Source organism: Vipera ursinii (genome assembly GCF_947247035.1).
Source record: "Vipera ursinii genome assembly, chromosome: 1".
Classification (NCBI taxonomy): Eukaryota; Metazoa; Chordata; class Lepidosauria; order Squamata; family Viperidae; genus Vipera; species Vipera ursinii.
Window position 1 is genome coordinate 262,398,944 of NC_139512.1, and position 20,875 is coordinate 262,419,818.

At 39.7% G+C, this 20,875-nt stretch overlaps 1 protein-coding gene across 1 annotated transcript; it reads right to left on the reverse strand.

The window, feature by feature from the left end:
- Positions 1-804: 804 nt before the first annotated feature.
- THEMIS (thymocyte selection associated) lies at positions 805-18,998 on the reverse strand (the record flags this gene model as incomplete). The annotated part of the gene is made up of 4 exons (XM_083350185.1): positions 805-1,874; positions 8,414-8,872; positions 10,036-10,194; positions 18,908-18,998. 4 exons carry the CDS (start codon positions 18,996-18,998, stop codon positions 805-807), a joined length of 1,779 nt encoding a protein of 592 aa, XP_083206311.1.
- Between the last annotated feature and the right edge of the window lie 1,877 nt (positions 18,999-20,875).

The window sequence follows — 20,875 nt, forward strand, 5'->3', positions numbered from 1 at the left end:
TTAAGTAATTAGTTGTGGAAAGAGAGAAAAAATATAAAGGAAAACTTCTCAAAATATAAATCTATATTTTATGCCAGGTTGAATAGTTCATTGTAATGGTCCATTTATTCTCCCATAATCACAACATATATAGAGGGGCAGTGGTTCAGTGGCTTAATGATGCTGGAGATGATATTGGTCCAGTGGTTCGAGTCCTACTGCTACAGGGCAGGTTGAATTCCTGTCACTTGCTTCAGATTCTGCCCACCTAGCAGTTCGAGATCATTTTATATAAAACACTGTGGTGGGGAGACAAGCCAATGCTTCATGTGGATGGTTAGAATCCTGCTGATGCTGAACCTTCCCAGTTGCAACACCCATTTCTGAGGCAGCTTTTCTGGAGGGAGAAGGCCCGGATGATGCTGTAGGAAAGTTTCTTGTTTTTCTTTTTGGTATGGCACACTTTGGAAAGTGTGCAAGCATGAACCAACAGTGCTAGCAGTCTCAGACAGCCAAACTACTGTTCTGTATTAGCACTGTAGTCTCCTGGCTAATGTAACATTGCCATACGGTAAATAAAAACAAACAATACATATCAGCACAGTGGGGAAACCAAGATGACACCAAGAGTCTTGTAATTGCAGCAGGTATAAGTGCAATACATAAATAAAATGAATTAGAAATCTAAAGAAATTAGGGTGTGATCAAAACCACTATCAGTCTGGAACACACAAATGTGGAAGTAAATGGTTTTCAGAACAATAACAATAACTAGGTGTGTAATAAAATGAGAAGCTGGGTTTCTGTTTTATAACTAGTATCTTTCTATGTGTCTTCTGTCTTGTCATCTTCTGGTGTATCAGAAAGTTGGTGAACTGGAATAATGGGGAAAGATGATTTGGATTCTTCTACAACGTGTATTTTAGGAGGTCTGGGTGGAGGGGTTATGGCTTGATTTTTATATTTTCTCATCATATAGTACTGGTCTTCTGTAATCTCTTCTACAATTGACTTTGTTGGGAAATGTACAGTACCTTCTGGATATTTTCTCAGCAATTGGAAAGACATATTTAAGCAATGCACAGAAACTTCCCAAATTTCTGTGGGATTATTGAGATTGCTGATTAACAAATAAGAATAGTTGATTTCCTCTTCAAGCTGCAGACAGGGAATGCCAGCCAAAATATCCTCCCGGGTGGAAAGATCCCTTATGCCAACTGTGACATTTAACGGAAGGTGGAAATTGTTGCAAAGCTCTGAAAGATCATATTGATTCCTATCATGCACTACTTCATTGAAGCCTCCTTCCATGAACATTGGAAGAAGGATGGTCTTATTGACTTTCTTTGCCAAGATAATTTGTTCACAAGGTAATGCAGCCTGCACGCACTTCCTTCCATATTCAACAACTTGGCTTTTCTGGTACTTGGGAATCAAAAACTCATCTCCAACAGAAACGGAGCACATCTCTTCATGAGGACAGTCAAAAGCTTTGGTAGCAACAACATGAAGCTTTTCCTTCATGTTCCTTGCTATTTCCAGGTCATAGGCAGTTGGGAATTTGCGGGGTTTTCTTTTGAATTTCCCTTTGTAGCTCGCAGGAATTAAAAAGTATCTTTTAGGGGAATTATCCTTGATTTCAGATGCTAAGATTCTGCCAGTCTGATATGTTTTGTAAATTACGATTTCTCTACCAGAACACAGAAAAGTATAAGAATGCTTGTTTACAATGGAGTCTTCGATTATAGCAACAACAAAAGGGGATCCAGTCCCTGCCTTTTCTAATACATCTTTTAATGCTAATGGCTGGAGAAAAGTATTAATATTGTAATGGTCAGTGACATCTTCAACTTCAACGTCTAAATCAGAATGGAAATGAACAATCTCTTTTTGAACTGGAAAAGAAAGAAAGAAAGAAAGTTCTGGTCAGTTTTCAATGATATAATGGTGCTAATTACCCAACAGCCCTTTTATATAAAAATTAACATTAACATTTTTCTATGCATATCATTGGTTATTAAACTGGGAGTTGCTTGATATAATGGGATTATGTGAACTTGTGGTAAAATTCTTTGATGTGTTAGAAAACAGAAAAGTAATTGAAGCATATATTAGAAGATGCAGGTATATAACATAACTATGTTATCTGAAAAATATATCTTGATATTCAATTAGGAGAAAGCTTTAAAATGCTAACTCTAAATCTAGAATCATACTTGTTTCTGTAATATATTTGGATATCTTTAAGGAAACTTCCTCTCCCTTTGCTGTCTTTTTCTTGTTGCTGTAGTAGGTTATGTGGTAGGATAAGTTGCTAGTATAAACCATGTCACATTGCATTGCTATAAAGCAGTCTACAGCATTGCTTTTGCAGAGAAGCTGTGGAATATTGAGGAAAATGATCAAGGAAAGGTGCAAACAGTTGAACCTCTCACCTCCATAAAATTCATCAGAAAAGGCAGGCAGCTGCACAATAAGTTTTATTTTGGGCAATTCCATGCTGCAGCCTAAGTTGTTAGTCTCCCTTGCAACTCCTGGCTGTTTCTTAAGCCAACTTCAGAGATTCCAGCCTGACTTGAAGTGAGATAGCTATGAGCCCATGCTGGAGCTCAGTCTAGATCAGACATGTCAAACACAAGGCCCGGGGGCCAGATCCGGCCCGCGAAGTGGTTTCATGCGGCCCGTGAAGCCATCCTGGAAACAGTGAGGGAACGGCCCCCACTGCCTTGGCCCTGGCCCAGAGACCCTCCTTCTGCCAGAGATCCTCAGATCTGTCCCACTCCTGCCCAGGCCCCCATAGGCACCCTTCATGTGAACCATGTAGAGCTGCCAATGCCCACCCAGTAGGCCATTCGCACTCTAGCCACGCCTACTCAGTAGGCCACGCCCACCCTGGCCATACCCACCCGGCCCCTTGAGGGCAACCGCAATGCTGATGCGGCCCTCAATGAAATTGAGTTTGACACCCCTGGTCTAGATTATGGCCACCAGAAGCCCTATATGATCCTTCCCTGTTTCTTGCCTTTCCCATCCATGCAGGGAAGGCAAAATTTGCTGACTGGTTCCTGTGGACCATCTCCCAGTGCCTTTTTTTTTCTTTTAGGCACTGTTCCCTTCTCACTGGTCTCCATGCCTTTCCTTTCCTTTCCTAGATGTTTGCATGCATGGAAGCCTTCACATACCCCTTCCCATATCTTTCCTTTGATATAAAGCTGTGTCCTTCCTTTTTTTTTCCTCTGCCCCACCCCTTTGTGGTACCATCATTGCTCTGACGGGACAGTAGTGACAACAATAGGGAAGAAGTTGTTCTTGGCCTCCCAGGTCCTTCTGTTGGAAGAACCATTGGAAATAGCAAGGAAGAATGGCTCAGCTTAATAGAAACAAAGTTGTAATATAAAGATATTTTTAAGAATAAAGGAAAGGGGAAGAAATCTCTACAGCAGTAGAATGAAGGGATAGAAGAGCAAGGGGAAAATGCCTCACCTGTCCAGAAACTATAAGGAAGGTGACCATTGGGGGATAAAAGAGCTGAGGGATATATGAGCTTCTAGGACGGTTCATTGTTAATAGATGTCAAGCCCATGGGGCTTGACAATAGACTGAATGGGCTAATATTGAATCGGGTAAAAGATTATTGGGGGTAAAATACCAGCAACTGCTGATCAGCAGAGAACACAACAGCCTAGCAACCCAGGATATATTAGCTGCCTGTGGCAATGGCCAGCCACAGTAAGAGGGAAGCTATGCCAGGGATTGCAGCCAGTCAGAGCTGAAGCTGCTACTAGGATGGACAAAGGGCTGTAGGCCATTTGTTTTGAAGGGCTTAAGAAGTCTTGAGTCAGAAAACATCAGTTTTCAATGGAAGCTGAAAAAACCAGCCATGGGGTGCAATTGCAATTGTTTGGAAGGAAGATGACATTATCTGTTTGTGTACTCAGGAAACCATGAGTGGCCCATACTGGCAACAGGGCAGGCAAAATGTCTGGATCAGCTGATAGAATGATTCATTGCTGGAATTAAGTTTGTTGCCTGTCAAGAATGCCAGTATTTCTTAAATTTAACAGTGAGGACAGATCTTCTGGAAGCAAGCTACACAAAGATGTACTATCATAGGGGAATAATAAAGTAATAAATAGTACTAAGAAATTTATCAATAATTCTAAGTCATCTAGCGCAGGGGTCCCGAACCCCCGGTCCGTGGACCTGTAATCAGGCCGTGACATGCCAGCAACTGGTCCGCACAAACAAGCAAAGCCCGATCTGTGGGATGCAGGTAGCACACGAAACCACGCACACTCCGGTCCGTGGAAAAACCTTTCTCCACAGAACCGGTCCCTGGTGCCCAGAATGTTGTGGACCTCTGATCTAGAGTATTTCACATATTCTGTATGCATAGCCTAACAGAAAATAGTTAGACGTAGGCAAGTAATTGGCCTTTGCATATAAAACTTGCAATAACGTTTGCTTATAAAACTTGCTATTTTATGAGGATGAAAGCTCCTTTCATGTATTTCTGGTTTCATGTTCACAGCCACTGCATAATCAAGGATAATGATAATGATGGTGGTGGCAATGATTTTCTTGCTTCTGGCCTTTCATGTAAAATATACATCTATCTCTGATGATGCAATATTTTTAGAATGACCACTTCAATAGCCCTCTCTCCTCCAAAACTCACTGCTAAGGATACAACCATGAGAGGAAAAGTTGCAAAGAGGAGCAGAAAACCCAGAAAGGGACAACCACCAGGGAAAAATCAGAGAGGCCTCTGAAGATACAAAACTCTCGCTTAAAAGTTTATTCAGCCCCAAGAGTCCAACAGTTCAACCCTGAATTACCTATTCTCTTCATTACTGTAACATATTCTAATAATTTACAAATAATTTACTACTAATAATTTAATAATAATTTACAATTTGCACAGCAAAGAACATTCTTCCTGTGTCAACTCAGAAAGCTCAGGTTGCCCAAGGATCTGCTGAGACGGTTCTACAGAGGAATTATTGAGTCTGTCACTTGGACCTCAGTAACTATCTGGTTTGGCACAGCAACCAAACAGGGCAGACACAGACTTTAGCGGGCTAGTTAAGACTGCAAAAAAAGCATTAGCAACCAGCCTGCCTTCCATTGAGGACCTGTATACTACACAAATCAGAAAGTGAGAAAATACCTACAGACCCCCTCATATCCTGGACAATTCACCACAGCCAGCAGGCTGTGGGACAACTTGCTGCAAGACAAGAGTTACACTGATATCAAAGAAATGCTGGAATTAAATCATTAAAGAAAGAATAAAAAAAGGAGGGAGAGAATGAAATGGGAATGATGAAAAATTAATTTTTTAAAAAAATATATTTTAAACAATTGAATTGAATTGTTAAATTGTCCCACAGCAAGTTGTTTGGTGGTGAGTTGTCATGTGGCGTGTTGTCCCATGGCGAGTTGGATGTGGTGAGTTGGCCATGGTGAGTTGGCCACAGCTGTTGACCTGGAATTAGGAGACAGCATAGGAAGTATCAATTGTGTATATGTGCAGATGGCCCTGCTGTCTTTGGGCACTTGCAGAGTCATAGAAGCAGGGTCATGAGAGGACAGCAAGGAAAATACCCAATGTCCTAACCGACCCGGGAACCTATGATGTCTTTAGGGAAACACCCAAAAGGTGTTTAGCTACTTCAGCTTTCTCCCTTCTTGTCTACAGTGTGCCAGACTTACTGGGTGAAATCTTTATCATGTGTATCAGCTTTGCTGGGTGGATTGCTTGAGGACCACTCGGAGGCTTTAGCTGGTGCAGAATGCAGCCGCGCGGGTTGTGATGGGGGTTTCCCGATACTCCCATGTAACACCTCTACTCCGCGAGCTGCATTGGCTTCCAGTTGCCCTCCAGGTGAGATTCAAGGTGCTGGTGATGACCTATAAAGCCCTAAATGGCTTGGGTCCAGGATATCTGAGGGAACACCTGCTGCCAGCATCAAGCTCCCTTCGTCCTGTGCGCTCCCACAGGGAGGGTCTTCTCAGGATACCGCTGGTAAAAGATTGCTGGTGGACAATACCCAGGGGGAGGGCCTTCTCTGTGGGTGCACCGGCCCTTTGGAACCAGCTGCCTGTAGAGCTTAGGACTGCCCCTGACCTTCGCTCATTCCGCCGGGACCTGAAGACCTGGCTCTTCGAGCTTTCTGGCCTGGACTGAGAGTATTAACTGGGGTTTTAATTGTATTTTAATTGTAATTGTAACTAAATAAATAAATAATTGGGTTTTTATTTCAAGGTTAGTGTAATCATTTTAATTGTTTTTAATTTTTGTAATTTGTTGCATTTTTTAAAAAACCTTGTGAACCGCCCTGAGTCCTACGGGAGAAGGGCGGTATATAAGTCTAATAAAAAGAAAAAAAAGTATTCAGAAAGAATAAATACAAGGATTTCTTGTCATTTGGGGCTTCTCTCTTTTAGAGGAGCCCATCTTTGTTCAGCTGAATAAAATGTAAAGCATAAAGGCAAGGTTCTCTGTATTTATTTATTTTTTTTATCAAGCAAAACCTAAGAACTTGCAGAGCACAGCGAGTTAGCTGCGGCAAGTTGTCCCATTCCGGAGGCAGAGAGGGAGTGTGAGAGAGCTGAAAATAACCTCAGGGGAAGCTGACAGGCTTTCCAGACTTCATTATTCTGCCTTCCGTCAATAAAGTAGAGTTCCTGTAATGTCCTAGCATACCTTGAAGGGCTGACACTCTGGAATGCAGAACTTTCTCCAGTTACTCTCATCATCATAAATGTAGAATACCAAAAGCTGTGTCAGCAAGACACCCTTCCCATTCAATAATACGACTATTATTCAACTGTTAAGGTTCCAGTCCTTCATCTGTTCCTTATTTAAAAGGTTCAGATAAGGATCAGAGTCTTCTAACTATGCATCTCGTACAGGGGTTTGCTTGAAGCTCTTCTTATTCCCATTCAGCCAAGAATCATAGGAATCAATGTCCCAACTCAGGTAGAAAAATATGCATAGGTTAAAATATTCATAGGACAGACAGGCTAAGTTAATAGGAATTCTTTGGAATCAGCCAGCCACATTAGCATGACTTTTTCATGAATGCATCTCCAGGTATTGAGTGCAGACCAAGAAGTTTTTTTCCCCCCTGTACATGTCTAGCAATGGTGCAATGGTGTTTCCAGATGCACACTTATTTCAGTTGATCAGGTCGAAGCCAGCTTTATTACTAAATATAATGCAACACTTTGATCACTTATTTATGTCTCTTCTACATGTCAGTTCCTGAATTATACTACATCTGATCCTTATTTGCTACTTGTTCATATATTAGGCAATCCTTGTAGATGGAAAACTCCAACACTGTACATGAAAGACCTGGAATGGGCTGGAAGGCTGGCAAAGCTGGGAGGTGAGTTCAGTGGCAATGAGTTCTCTTGGGAGAACTAAAACAACAGGTATGGGATAGATAGGTAGATTAAGTCTATGGGGCCACTTGGAGTTAGAAACAGCTTGGTGGCACATAATTATCAATTGACCACATGTTATTATAGAAAAGGGATGGGGTGGCTCAGTGGGTTAGGACGCTGAGCTTGACGATCAGAAGGTCAGCAGTTTGGTGGGTCGAATCCCGAGTGCCACGTAACAGAGTGAGTGCCTGTTACTCGTCCCAGCTTCTGCCAACCTAGCAGTTCGAAAGCACATAAAAATGCAAGTAGAAAAATAGGGACCACTACGGTGGGAAGGTAACAGCGTCCCGTGCGCCTTTGGCGTCTAGTCATGCCGGCCACATGACCACGGAGACATCCTTGGACAAGCACTGGCTCTTCGGCTTTGAAACCGAGATGAGCACCGGCCCCTAGAGTTGGCAACGACTAGCACGCATGTGTGGGGGAACCTTTACCTTTTATTCTAGAAATCCTACAACTCTGAGGTTTTTGTCCTCATGGAGGGAGAAACGTGGGGTCAAATTAGGGGAGAGAGAGCCAGAAAACACTCCTTCCGAAGAAAGGAGGCTGAATGGAAAAACTAAGAATCCTCCAATCAGAAGGAAGCAGAGCAAAAAGGAAGAGAAAAACAGAGAGGAAGAGCCTTGTTGTTATATTTTCCCAAAGCAGTAAAAAAAGATTTACCAAAGTGGATGCATCGCTGATCATTCAAGCAGAAAATTACATCTCCAGAATAATGGCAACTTTTAAACTATACCTATTTCATTTTCCTTCTGTCCTAAATGTGGGGATGAAAAGCACATGCTACCAGTACATTCATGCAGCCCATAATGCTACTAGCCAAAGAAAGGTTAATTCAAATCCTAGGATAAAACATGGCATGAGGCTAGAGACTAGAGCTAAATCATTTACTCTTCAGTTTTATTAACCTGTTCAAATTATTGAGTTTCTATCTTTTTTGCCTTTGAAACACTTTGACGTTTCTGATTTATTAACTTACATTTCATTGCAGCGTGGACTTCATATATAGCTTCTAGAATTACACAGCTTCCAAAATTCCTAGGCAGCAACTCAGGAGACTGTCCAGCATCACCTGTATTAAGGAACAGGACTCTCCGTGTGCGGCTCTTTGGGATTTTCCATTGGGCGATCTCTTCCAGGGTGTATATTCGGTCATCTTGACATTCATAGAAATCTCCTTCTTGAGAACGTGGCAAAAGAAAGGCATGTACCAGGCCATCCCTTTTTATTTCACAATTCACGGTCAGGGTCTCATTGTGATCTTCTACAGACATAAATACAATTTTCTCCCCCTGTTTGATGGTCAGGTTTTCTACCTGGATATCCTTAGAGCAACAGAAGCATGGTTGTTCCTGCTGTGTTGGCCCAATCCAGACTTTATTCACAATTTCTTCAACACTGAGGTATGGGGTTTTATCAGCCACTACCCTGCAAAGCCCTTCAAAGCAAATTTTCAAATTGGGAAAAAGGTGTTAACATTATGCAAACATCAAACGTTACCGAACATTCATTTTATATTTACAGTTGCATGAGCTCAGGAAATTTCTATTAAATTAGAAGAAGATGTCAATATTTTTGTAAAATAAAGAAAATATACATATATGTACTGTAGGTGTTTGCTGGAAACTGGAAGTAAATGCTGAAAAAAATAATGATCACAAATCCCTGTTGTGTGATCACGGGACACTGCAAACAGCCATAAAGGTGACCCTAGTTGCCAGGTGCCCAAATATGACCCTGTGATTGTGTGTGTGTGTGTATGGCCATCATAACTATGAAAATGGGATAGCTCTGGAGAGGTCTGTTGTAAAGCTGAATGGTTGTTAAGTGACTGGCCATAAGGACTACATGTATTGTGATGAATGGTGACAGTAGTGAGTGGCAGCTATGCAAGTGAGTTTTGTATCTAGGAATGGCAGGATTTGGGTCATCTAGTTCTAATTACAGCTGTGGAATATTAAGAAGCAAAAGGTTCTGCAAATGAAATCCCCGAAAAGTGTTTTTATTTCCATCTTAATCAGATCCACTGAAACTATTTTATTAGAACAAGGGGATGAAGGGATAGAGGGAAGAGCACCTATTTCTGTTTGGGAAATGTTTTTCTTGTTTTCCTTTTCTTTTTTTCCTTAGAGCAGGGTTTTCCAACCTTGGCAACTCTAAGACTTATGGATTTCAACTCCCAGAATTCCCCAGCCAGCACGCTGCCCTAGAAGAAGGTTTAGCAAGAAATTTGGAGAACCAGGAAGTGAAAAACAATTTGGTTGTGTGATTGAATTATAACTTTTGATATCATAGCATTTATGGAGGGAATTGTATGCTATTGTAAATACATTGCTATCTCTAAAATACCTGATTTTTCTCTATAAAATGTAATGATATAAAATGTTGGTATTGACTTGGGACTTAGGATTATGATGATGAAGATGATGATGATGTCTACAATTGTTCATCTTTTAGATAAGGCTGACTGCTTTGTATCACAGAGGTTAATTTAGGAGAAAAAGATGGGACACCTGGAAAATAAATACTTCAAAACTATTTTATGTTCTATTTCTTTGCTTACTGGCTTTCTTATCAAACAAGAAAAATACTATACTGTACCTGGAAAATTTAGAGGTAGTTCTAATGTAGTGGACTGTATACTTGCATCTTCACCTCCTAGATTACTTGCAAGGATTTTTTTAATTTCTAATGCAACAACTTTAATCACATCACCAGTGGACAAGCAACATTCGTGGCCAAGCTTTTCATACATCGAACCTAAGAGATAAAGTGAAGTTAAGAAGTTTTACTGATTTTATTGGCAGCATTAAAATACAGTTCTATACATCCTACTGTTTCATTTTTGAGAAACAATATATTTTCATCTTTAATGCACAGTTTAATGCATCTATTAGTCTGGGCATAAATATCAAGGTGGGTGAAAACCAATATAATTATTTTAAGACTTGCTAATGTACATCTTCATCTGCTTCTAAGGGGGCATGGCAGCTTCTGAAAGAAGCAAATATTTCTCTCTCTTCTCTTCTGAAATTCATCCGGAAACTATTTGTTTAATTTGTTGCTAGAACCTTGTATGTAATTTTGTGAACCAACAGCACTGTTAGCATCTAATTGTTTATGGCTAATTGAAAAAAAAACCCATTAGCAGTCACTCTAGTGCAGGGGTAGGCAACCTTGGCTCTTTTATGACTCGTGGACTTCAATTCCCAGAATTCCTCAGCCAGCATGGCTGGCTCAGCCTTCCATAGACAGAAGCGGCAAATTAACTTCATGGGGGAAAGAAATACATTGAAATGAAATTAATGATGTTATAGTCTGGATAAATCTGAAAATTAAGAATAAGTGTTAAGATTTTACACCTGAAAGAGTTTTGATGATTTTTTTTTATAATTGGATTATAAAAAACCATATATAAAAAGATAAGAACTATATAAAATTTGGTTGTTTGGACTTTAAGATTGGCTGGTTTAAAAGGTGAAACGTAGAGACTATGGTACGGTGAAAGAATATCTGGAAGGGGGAGATAAAATGGATGCTGCACACCTATTAAAAAGTGGCAGGAAATTACATCTAACATCCTCTTTTGAAGGCCCCAGCCTGGAACATCAGAAATCTGCAGGAGCAATAATTCAAGACGAGGCAAATACTTTCCAGGGGGAAATGTATGCAATGCTGCGACAGAAAATACAAGAAAAAGGTTTATATTTAACTTTATATGTATTGAATTTTAAGAATGATATTTGCTAAATGTTGATAAAAGAGGAATACCATTGGATGAAGAGAAGGTCAAAGAAATATATCACTAATTAACATATTGATTATGGAATTATAGAAATTAATTTTTATTGGTTGTTTTTTAAACATATGAACCCAGACAACATGCTGTTTACTAAGCACTAAAGAATGTTATTGTAAAAAAATAATAAAATGTATTTTTAAAAAAAGAAACTGGGAGATGTGAGTTCTAGTCCTGCCTTAGACATGAACCCAGCTACGTAAGTGATCTTGGGCCAATCTCTCTCTTTCAGCCCCATAAAGGAGGCAATGGCAATTCACTTCTGAGAATGCTGCCAGGAAAACTATAGGGACTTGTGCAGGCAGTTGGCAGGAGCCAACACTGACTCGAAGTCACCAAAAACTATAGGACATTTTAAAAGAAGAACCCAAATAAAGGGATAATTTTAGAAACAACGAAATAACCTGAGTGGTTTGTAATTGAAACAGTTCTAATATTGCTTACAAATGGAGCTGCGGTTGATTTCAAGATTGCTTCCTCCCCCATCTCAAATAACACAGCACTTTTCTGTCATTTTTTTTTTGTGTGTTAATTCTATATATTTTTAGAGACCTTGGAATTTCAGTCGGAATACATGGTTCTCAACATATCTACTTTCTCAGGGGAAACATGCCCCTGTTTAACAACCTTACATCAGAAAAAAATTCAGTTGTCTATAAAATTGTTTTGTATATTTTAAAAGGAATGCATTTATAAGGTGGGGAAAACAAATTCATTTCCTTGAAATCGATTGGAAGATAACTTCCTTAGCTTATTCAGTATCAACATATACTTGATTCCTTGGAGGAGAGAGTTTTAGTAAATTAAAGTTCTTTAAAATTATATTTATGCTTAAATGAATCACCTTATTTATTCATTTCTTCACTACTGATTATTAAATAATGACCAGGGGAGAGAAAAATGAGAAATATTTTATTTGTAGCTGGGAACAAATGATGCCTCTTGAAAGATTTGTTGTACAGCTTTAAATTGAGCATGGTTTGATGGATTTAGGTATTCAGCATTTGAATGAACCAAATGGTATCAGGTATTTTGGCAGTGTGAAACAGCTGGGAAATCAGAACAAGCTTCTTGGGATGCAAAAATTTGCAATAGCAGCAAAAAACCCCAAAGTTTTGGTTACTTCATAACGGCATTCCATATCTTTGCAACCCAGTTATGAGGGCCGGAGCTTTACCCCATTTGATTACAATTACTAAAATAGCTATGGAAACTATGGTACAGCTAGTCCTCATTTAGTGCCCAGAAGCGGTACTGGTGATTCATTTGTTAAACAAAGCAGACACTAAGTGGAAAAATCATGTGACCACAACTGTGCTTAAGATTTTACTTCAGCTATTTATTTATTTTGTTTGTTTGTTTATTTATAGCAGGGGTCACCCAACTTGGCCACTTTAAGGCTTGTGGACCTCAGCTCCCAGAATTCCCCAGAATTCCTGAAGAATTCTGGGAATTGAAGTCCATAAATCTTAAAGTGGCCAAATTTGGAGATGCCTGATTTATAGCATCAGAAGGATATGACTCCCAAACAGCCAGGTGATTCTAAACAAACCAGAATGTGACTTGTGAGGAAGCTGGGTAAAAGGACAAATCTTACAGCCATTTTTTCACCACCTCCTTGTTCTTTAGAACACTCACCTGAGGCTGAGATAATTAGCAAAAATGTTTCTATTTGCATCCATTGGAGAGAAAGGGATGGCAAGAGAGTAAGCAGGCACACTATGGGGAATACATATCAAAAACAATGCACTTGGCCAGCTGTTTGCCTAGCATCCTTACAGCTCCAAGCTTGCCAGAGGGTTCTAATCAACTCATTCAGGTCACAAAACTGAGCATGTTAACTTGCAGTTAACACTTTTTAGGGAAGCAGAGAAAAGCAACTTAGGCAGAGACAGCTTGTTTAGGCAAGATCTCTGCTCTGCAAAGCGGGGGAAGAAAAAAATGGGTCAAGCAGAGGATAATGTGTACTAACTGACTGTAATGGTAAGTATGTGACAAAGAGAAAGAAAGAGAAGCTACAAAGGTTATAAATGTGGGCTCTGGTTGCAAAGTTACTTCATCACCATTGCAATTGCTAATGGTCACTGTCTGAGGTGGTTGCTAAATGAGGACTCTAATAGACCGATTTGGGGGGATTTTGATGTCACGTACAGAACACAACCCTTTCAAATCAACGATCTCTTCTAGAGCAGATGGACATCCTGGTAGAAAAGATTGCATTCCAATTGTAGCATGAAAGAGGGAGGAGAGTTAGCAAGCAGCTTGACAGAATATAGACAAAGCCCACAATGAGGTCTCAGAGGGCCTGCTTTGCCTGCAGCACTTAGAACTTGCTCTTGCTTTCCTTGGACAAGCCCCGAGAAGTGTATTTTATGGTTGCCCACTCAGGTAAACCTGAAACACAGTTGAAACTCCTTCCAGTTTGCCTGGACCACCCCTACAGTAGGTGAAGCAGGGTGGCAAAGCTCCAAGCAACCTTTGAAAGATAAATAAATTCATAGGTTCAGTCATGGGTCAAAGAGGTCCACCAAGCATGGCATCTTTTTTATTTTTTTCTTCTTTGTGAGAGGAGTATATCACATCCATTGAACCTTTGAAGGATTGGAGGGTTGCAAGGTTAGAAAAGGCTGAATTCTTTAAAAAAAAAGACTCAAAATAAATACCTTCTCCATCTGTGTCAGCTCCTTGTGGTATTTCAGACAGGAAACCAAACCCATAAATGCTAAGACTACCTTTATTATAAGATTACAGTAACAGAATCTTTAAAGTGTGAAAGACCTCTCCCCCACCTCTGCTTTTTCTTTCCAGAGAGTTATGGAGAGTCCCTTCTGAGATGTTTCCCATGCTGCTGTTCCTTCAGAGACTGAGATGTCTTTCGTCTGACCATTACACCTAAGCTGCGCCTCTCCCTCTTGTCTCCCAAGGTTATTCTTACAGCCTATTAAAATCCATGTCATCTACGCATAAACCTCATTTTGCAGACAATCAGTGGTGGTATTCAAATATGTGAACAACCGGTTCTCTGTTGTCTGTTCTGGGCCTGGGCAACAGAAAAATTAGCTACCGGTTCTGCCAAAGTGGTACGAACCAGCTGCATCCCACCACTGCAGACAATCATGGAGCATCTCTCCTCAGTCCAGTAGATACAGCCAAATCCGAGTTGAGGCTGCTACTAGAGTAGAACAAAATGCTAGAAACTTTCTGTCTCTTCATTTCATCCTGGCAGTCAACCAAATTTATAATGTAGATAAGGGCTATAAGAGATGGAACTCATCTTCCCCCAAAACTGTGGGGCAAAAGGTCAAGGATACAAATCTGCTATCTATCTATCTATCTATCTATCTATCTATCTATCTATCTATCTATCTATCTATCTATCTATCTATCTATCTATCTATCTATCTATCTATCTATCTATCTATCTATCTATCTATCTATCTATTTATCCATCCATCCATCCATCCATCCATCCACCCACCCACCCACCCACCCACCCATTCAAATTTATTAGCTGACCAGGTCCTGGTCTACCGTCTGGCTGCTTTACTAGAAATGCAGCACAGCTTCTCTTCTTCCCAGAAATGTGAATGGAGAAAATTGTTCCATTCATTTGTTGAGGGGAAAAAAGAAACATACTCATTTGCACTTTTTTTTTGTTCTTCTATACGTCTGAGAACAGCAAGAGAGGGAGAGGGAGAGAAAGGAAAAGAATGAACAACAGAGAAAGCTGCTTGGCCTGCCATTCTGTAGGTGGTTATTGGCAGTGCTTTTTTTGTAAAAGAAAAAGGTGCCGGAACTCACACATGTCATACAACCCGCCTTGCCTACCCTACAAGGTTCCATCCAAAAAAGGTGCCGGAACTCCATTCTGAGCGTTCTATGAGAAAAAAAGCCCTGATTATTGGATTAAAGAGAAGATCCCACCCCCCACTCCATTTCATACCCTCCCATATTAGCTATTTCTCTGCTGATTTAAATGTTATCTTTATTGTTCTACTCTTTTATAATATTGTTTTATCATGTTGTACACTGCCCAGAGTTCTGTGACAACGAGATGAGTGGCATATAAATTTAATTAATAAATAAAGCTCTAACACAGGGGTCCCCAACCTGGTCTGTGTACCAGCACTGGTCCAGGGCATGCCAGAAACTGGGCTGCACAAACAAGAGAAGCCCCATCTGGGGGTTGCAGGCAGAACATGAAGCCACGCCCCCTCCGGTTCTCTCCACAGAACTGGTGCCTGGTGCAAGTGCAACTCTTTATAAGCCAGTCTTTTCAGAGGTCTCTTGCTGGTCTTCATCTGCTATTGAACTCAATATTATGTTATCATATATTTATTGTAATTATGTCTGGTGACCCGGGTAAGCATGAGTTTCCTAAAATTATTGAGGGTGAGAAAATAAATTATGGATTATGATTTTTTTTGAGGCTTCTCTTTATTTTAATGTGGCTTTGTTGAATTTCAAATAGAATAGCTTGTGCAATCTCATGGCTGGCGATGGTTATGTATTAAAAGAGAACCAAAGGAAAACAGCGCAGCTTTGAGTTGTGCTCATAGTATCAAACCGATGACATCAAGTAGAACAACCAGAAGTGGCAAAGAAGTCATTAAAACGATGGATAGCTTCTACCTTTTAGAATCAACCATCTATAGTAAACAGGCAAACAGTTAAGAAGTATGCCACAGGCTAACACCTGGTAGAGCAGACATGAAGACCCTGGAAAAGATATTCAGATGCTTTTATGTGTCTATGCCTACAAAGATCAGAACAGTGTAGGTCATGGTACACTCTGTGATACTCTGTCCTGTGACACTCTGTGGAAAGGAATGTTGGACTTTGAAGAAGCAGGATAGGAAGAATACTGATGTTTTTGAAGTTGTGTTGGAGGAGACTCCTGAGGATAACATAGATCGCTAAGAAATCAAACAAACAGCTCTTTAAACAAATCAACTTAGAGTTCTCACTTGAGGCATAAATGACCAGACTCAAATTATTCTATTTCGGACAGATAAGGCAAAGATCTAACTCTCTGGAAAAGACTGTAATGCTTTGAAGGTGGAAGGAAAGAGGAGAAGAGGACAGCCAACAGCAAGGAGGGTGGACTCAGCTAGAGTGGCGATGTGTATACAGTTAGGAGACATGAAAGACCAAGTTACAGACAGATCGCCAGAGAGAAAAAATGTATCTACGAGGTTGCTAAAAGTGAACACTGATTTGATGGCACATAACCAACCAATCAATTGAATACTGCTGGCACCATAGATATGCTTGTTTAACTCCATCAAAAAGCATTCCCAAGACTACAGCTGCTTTATTTCACAACTGCTATTTTTCAGCTTTCTTGTGTGGCTGATCAGATGAGGTTTTAGCCCACTGCATAGTGGAATGTAGACATACATTTATTTATTTTATTTATTTTAATTCCATTTATATCCCGCCCTTCTCCGAAGACTCAGGGCGGCTTACAAGCTTAGCAGTAGCCTTCATTCTATGTATATGCCTGCTTATTAGGGCTTTCACACACACCCCAAGCGGCATTATTACAAAGTCAGCTTAATTGCCCCCAACAATCTGGGTCCTCATTTTACCTACCTCGGAAGGATGGAAGGCTGAGTCAACCTTGAGCCTGGTGGGATGCGAACCTGCACTAATTGCAGGCAGCTGGTTTTACTTAAGGAGGCATTAGCCCACTGCTCCACCAAGGCTCCACCATGATATATAAGCAGACAATACTAAGGGAAAATACATGATAATCCACTTCTGAGAAAAGGGAAGGGTGGGGGGGAGAGAAAGAGAGTATCAAAATAACCCCAGGAGGCAGAGGAAAACTCTTCTGCTTTCCAGCAATATAGTTAATCCTTGACTTAAGACCACGACTGAGCCCAAACTTTCTGTTGCTAAGTGAGACAGCAGGTAAGTGACTTTTGCCACATTTTACAATCTCCCCCCCCCAATAATATTCATCCAATAATATTACTGTGATGCTACTGTTAAGGTTCCAGCCCTTGCCCAATTCTTTCTTTAAAGGACTTAGAAAAGGATCAGCGTCTCCTAACTAGGCATCCCCTAGAGAAGTTGGCCTGAAGCCTTTACTATTCCAATTCAGATGGAATCAGGGGAGTCATAGACCCAGTTCAGGTAAAGAGATCGAAGTGGAAATAAGCTTAGGATAGACAAAATGAATTAATTGTGAGCAGAACTGCTGTTTCTTTGGAATCAACTAGTCACATTTAGCACAGAACTATGTCTATTAATAACAGGTGCTAAAAAGTAAATGACAGTGATTTTTTTTTTCATGAATGCATCTCCAAAAATTGAATGGAGACCCAGGGTTTTTTTCTCTCTCTACGTATAAAGACAGATCTACTGCTAAATTTCACGCAACACTTTGATCATTTATTTATGATTCTTCTATATGTCAGTTCCTGAATTATACTACATCTCATTCTTATGTGCTACATGTCCATATGTAGACTCATTAGGCAATCCTTGTAGAAGGAAGCTCCCCCAAGACTACAAATGCACAGTTGTTTTATAACTATTTCATTGGGCTTTCCTGAACATACTTTTTCCCATGAAGGAAAAAAAAGAAAGGAAAAATCAGAGGCAAACACTGGAAGGTTATAAATGATAGTTGACATCCTCTATATATTAAATCAAACACTGTAAAAAAAACTTGATTTATTATTAAATTTAGATGCCGCCTTTTTATGATCTAAAGTTGGTGGGATTGAGTAACAAATGTCATCTGGAAGTATCACGAAAGCTTCTTCCTCAAACTTTCTTCCTTTTTTATTTTGTTTTATTGAAACATTTTGAATGTAATCATGAGCAAGCAGTCCTCATTTCTCTGTCTCTCATGCCATTATTTAAGTTTTCCCTCCTAATATACATTCCAGCAACACTGAAAAATAATACAATTTTAAATGGAACACGAGACAAAATATGAACCATGGTAGAAAAAAATACACAAAATGTATAATACTGTGAGTTACGGCTAAAGTTCACACCATTGGTATTGCTGCTTTGGTGTGAATCAAACACTATCTGGACCCAGCGCATATCTGCTGGTCTATTTCAAAGAAGAAGCAACGGATGGAAACTAGTCAAGGAGAGAAGCAACCTAGAACTAAGGAGAAACTTCCTGACAGTTAGAACAACTAACCAGTGGAACAACCTGCCTCCAGAAGTGGTGAATGCTCCAGCACTGGGAGTTTTTAAGAAGAGACTGGACAGCCATTCGTCTGAAATGGTATAGGGTTTCCTGCCTGAGCAGGGGGTTGGACTAGATGACCTCCAAGGTCCCTTCCAACTTATTATTATTATTATTATTACTTCCATTTTTTCCCAGCCTCATATATGCATTCCATTCTGATGACACTTGAGTTAGCATGTCTTCGGATTATCCTTCATGGTTCAATGACTACTTACACTTACATTTCTGTACTTGAGGGTGGCAACTGTGACTGTTGTCATTAGTCAAGTGTGATTGTTGAACAATCACAGTCTAGTCAGCTGCAGTCTAAATATAACATGGATTATTTTAATATACTATCATCTATTGATACAAGGGTTCCCGCTAGTAATGACATAATGTTCTGCTTACAATATTCAACTGTAGATAAATGCCAAAAGTGCATGCACAGACAGATAATTTGGACTAAACCTCACCTTCATTATAAAAGCCAGACTGGATTTGCAGAATCCGAGGTAGGGATTTTGGATCCAGAGAATGGATGAAATTCTTCAGGCTAAAGGCCATGGTCTGCAGAGTAACAAAGAGGTGCCGTTTTTTAAAGGCAAATACCTTTTAGGGGGCTTTCTGTTAGGTCTTCTTGCCTTTGAAATGAAGCCTGGGAACTTCTGAAACACACTTTCTCTAGTAGAGACAAAGTCTCATAAATCTTCAACTGGGAGACCACTTCCTCTGACTTCATTCTGGGTTGTTACAAAAAGGAATAAGATGCTAAGAGTGCTCTAATGCAGTACCTACTTTTTGTATCAATCTGGGCCACAGGAAATACAGTTTATACGCAGCTGTACTAACACAGATCTATTGATTTAATCTTTGATAGTTTGACAACGAACCTCTGGAAAACAGAGTTTTCTTCTTTTAAATATTCTTTCTTTCTTTCTTTCTTTCTTTCTTTCTTTCTTTCTTTCTTTCTTTCTTTCTTTCTTTCTTCTTTCTCTCTCTCTCTTTCTCTTTCTCTCTCTCTTTCTCTTTCAAAGTAGAATTTTACTTCCTTCCACTCTTAAACATAGCAGGAAATCTTGATTAGAAATCAAATAGCTGAAAATGGTCTAAGAGCAAACCAGAATAAAACTATTGCACTACAGATAGAAGGCTAGGGATATCTATTTGAAGGGTCCTCTTCCATCAAAGTTTAACAGTTCTGAAGGCTCCCTTACAATTAAAAATTACCTTCTGCTTGCAGAATGATGCGAAGCACTCCTGTTCACCATTTCAGCTTTCAGAAATCATCCCCCTTGTTTTGAAAATAGTCACCAGGCTATCTTGATTCCCTACTTTTGTGCTCAATAGCTATATCCTACTGCCATGCTCAAGACTCACCATCTCACCAGCTTTGGGTTCAACCAAGACTTAATACGTATATTGCTCCTAACCTCTCTCCCTCCCACTCTGCATATACACTGCTGAAGAATTTTTCTGTGAAAATGTTCCTTGTAATAATACTGATAGTGACTTAAAGTGGGGCAAGGGAAGAACATGGACTATTAAGACTAAACTATGTCCACCTTAAAAAAATGGGCTGGAATTTCATCTTCCTTTGAGCAGTAGGAAAGACAATTTTAAGCTTCCAGTCAGTAGTTCTAGTGAATTATTCTCATGGCTTTGAACTCACAAACAATCCAAAATATAATTGTTAAAGTGATAGGTAAAATGGGAGTCTCATATTACTACCGTAACCAGATTATGACTTGAAGAGATGTGGCTGACATATATTATCCAAAGAATGATCAAGATGATGAACAGGTTGGGCCATTTCCTATAGAAAAAAAACCCTAAAATGATTGGTGTTTTCCCAGTCCCAAATTAAATTCTATAAAGAGAAATTTTGAACAGAATTAGACGATTGATTTTTGTTTTTGTTTTTTTAAAAAGGAAATCCACGAGCAAACTCTGTGTATACAGGCTTTGGATTGGATTTATAATACTTCATTCATTGCCTATCTTGACTTAAAGAAGTTCAAGTTTTTACTTGGTCTAGACCCAAACTGATACTGAAATATGGCAGTTAACTGGACAAAACCTGGTTGGCTTTAGGCATAATTTTTGGTTCCTTGCTTCTTCACGCGATGTGTTCACTGCTCTGTAACTGAGTATGTGAAATGTATTCCACAGTATCTTATACTCCTAAAAGTAAGGAGAATTATAATCTCTCACGTTATGACAAAAATATTATGCTTCAAGAGACGTATAGTTCAGTAGAATATAGCATTCAGTGCCTTACTGCTTATTTTAGGTACTTCTGCAAAGATTTAAAATATATTAAAATTATTATGATTATTAAGATTAATTTAAACATATATTTCACCCACCTCTTACTATTAGGAACTCTGCACTGATTTAAGCACAGGAAAAACATATTTGCATGCTGCCTGTGATCCAGTGAC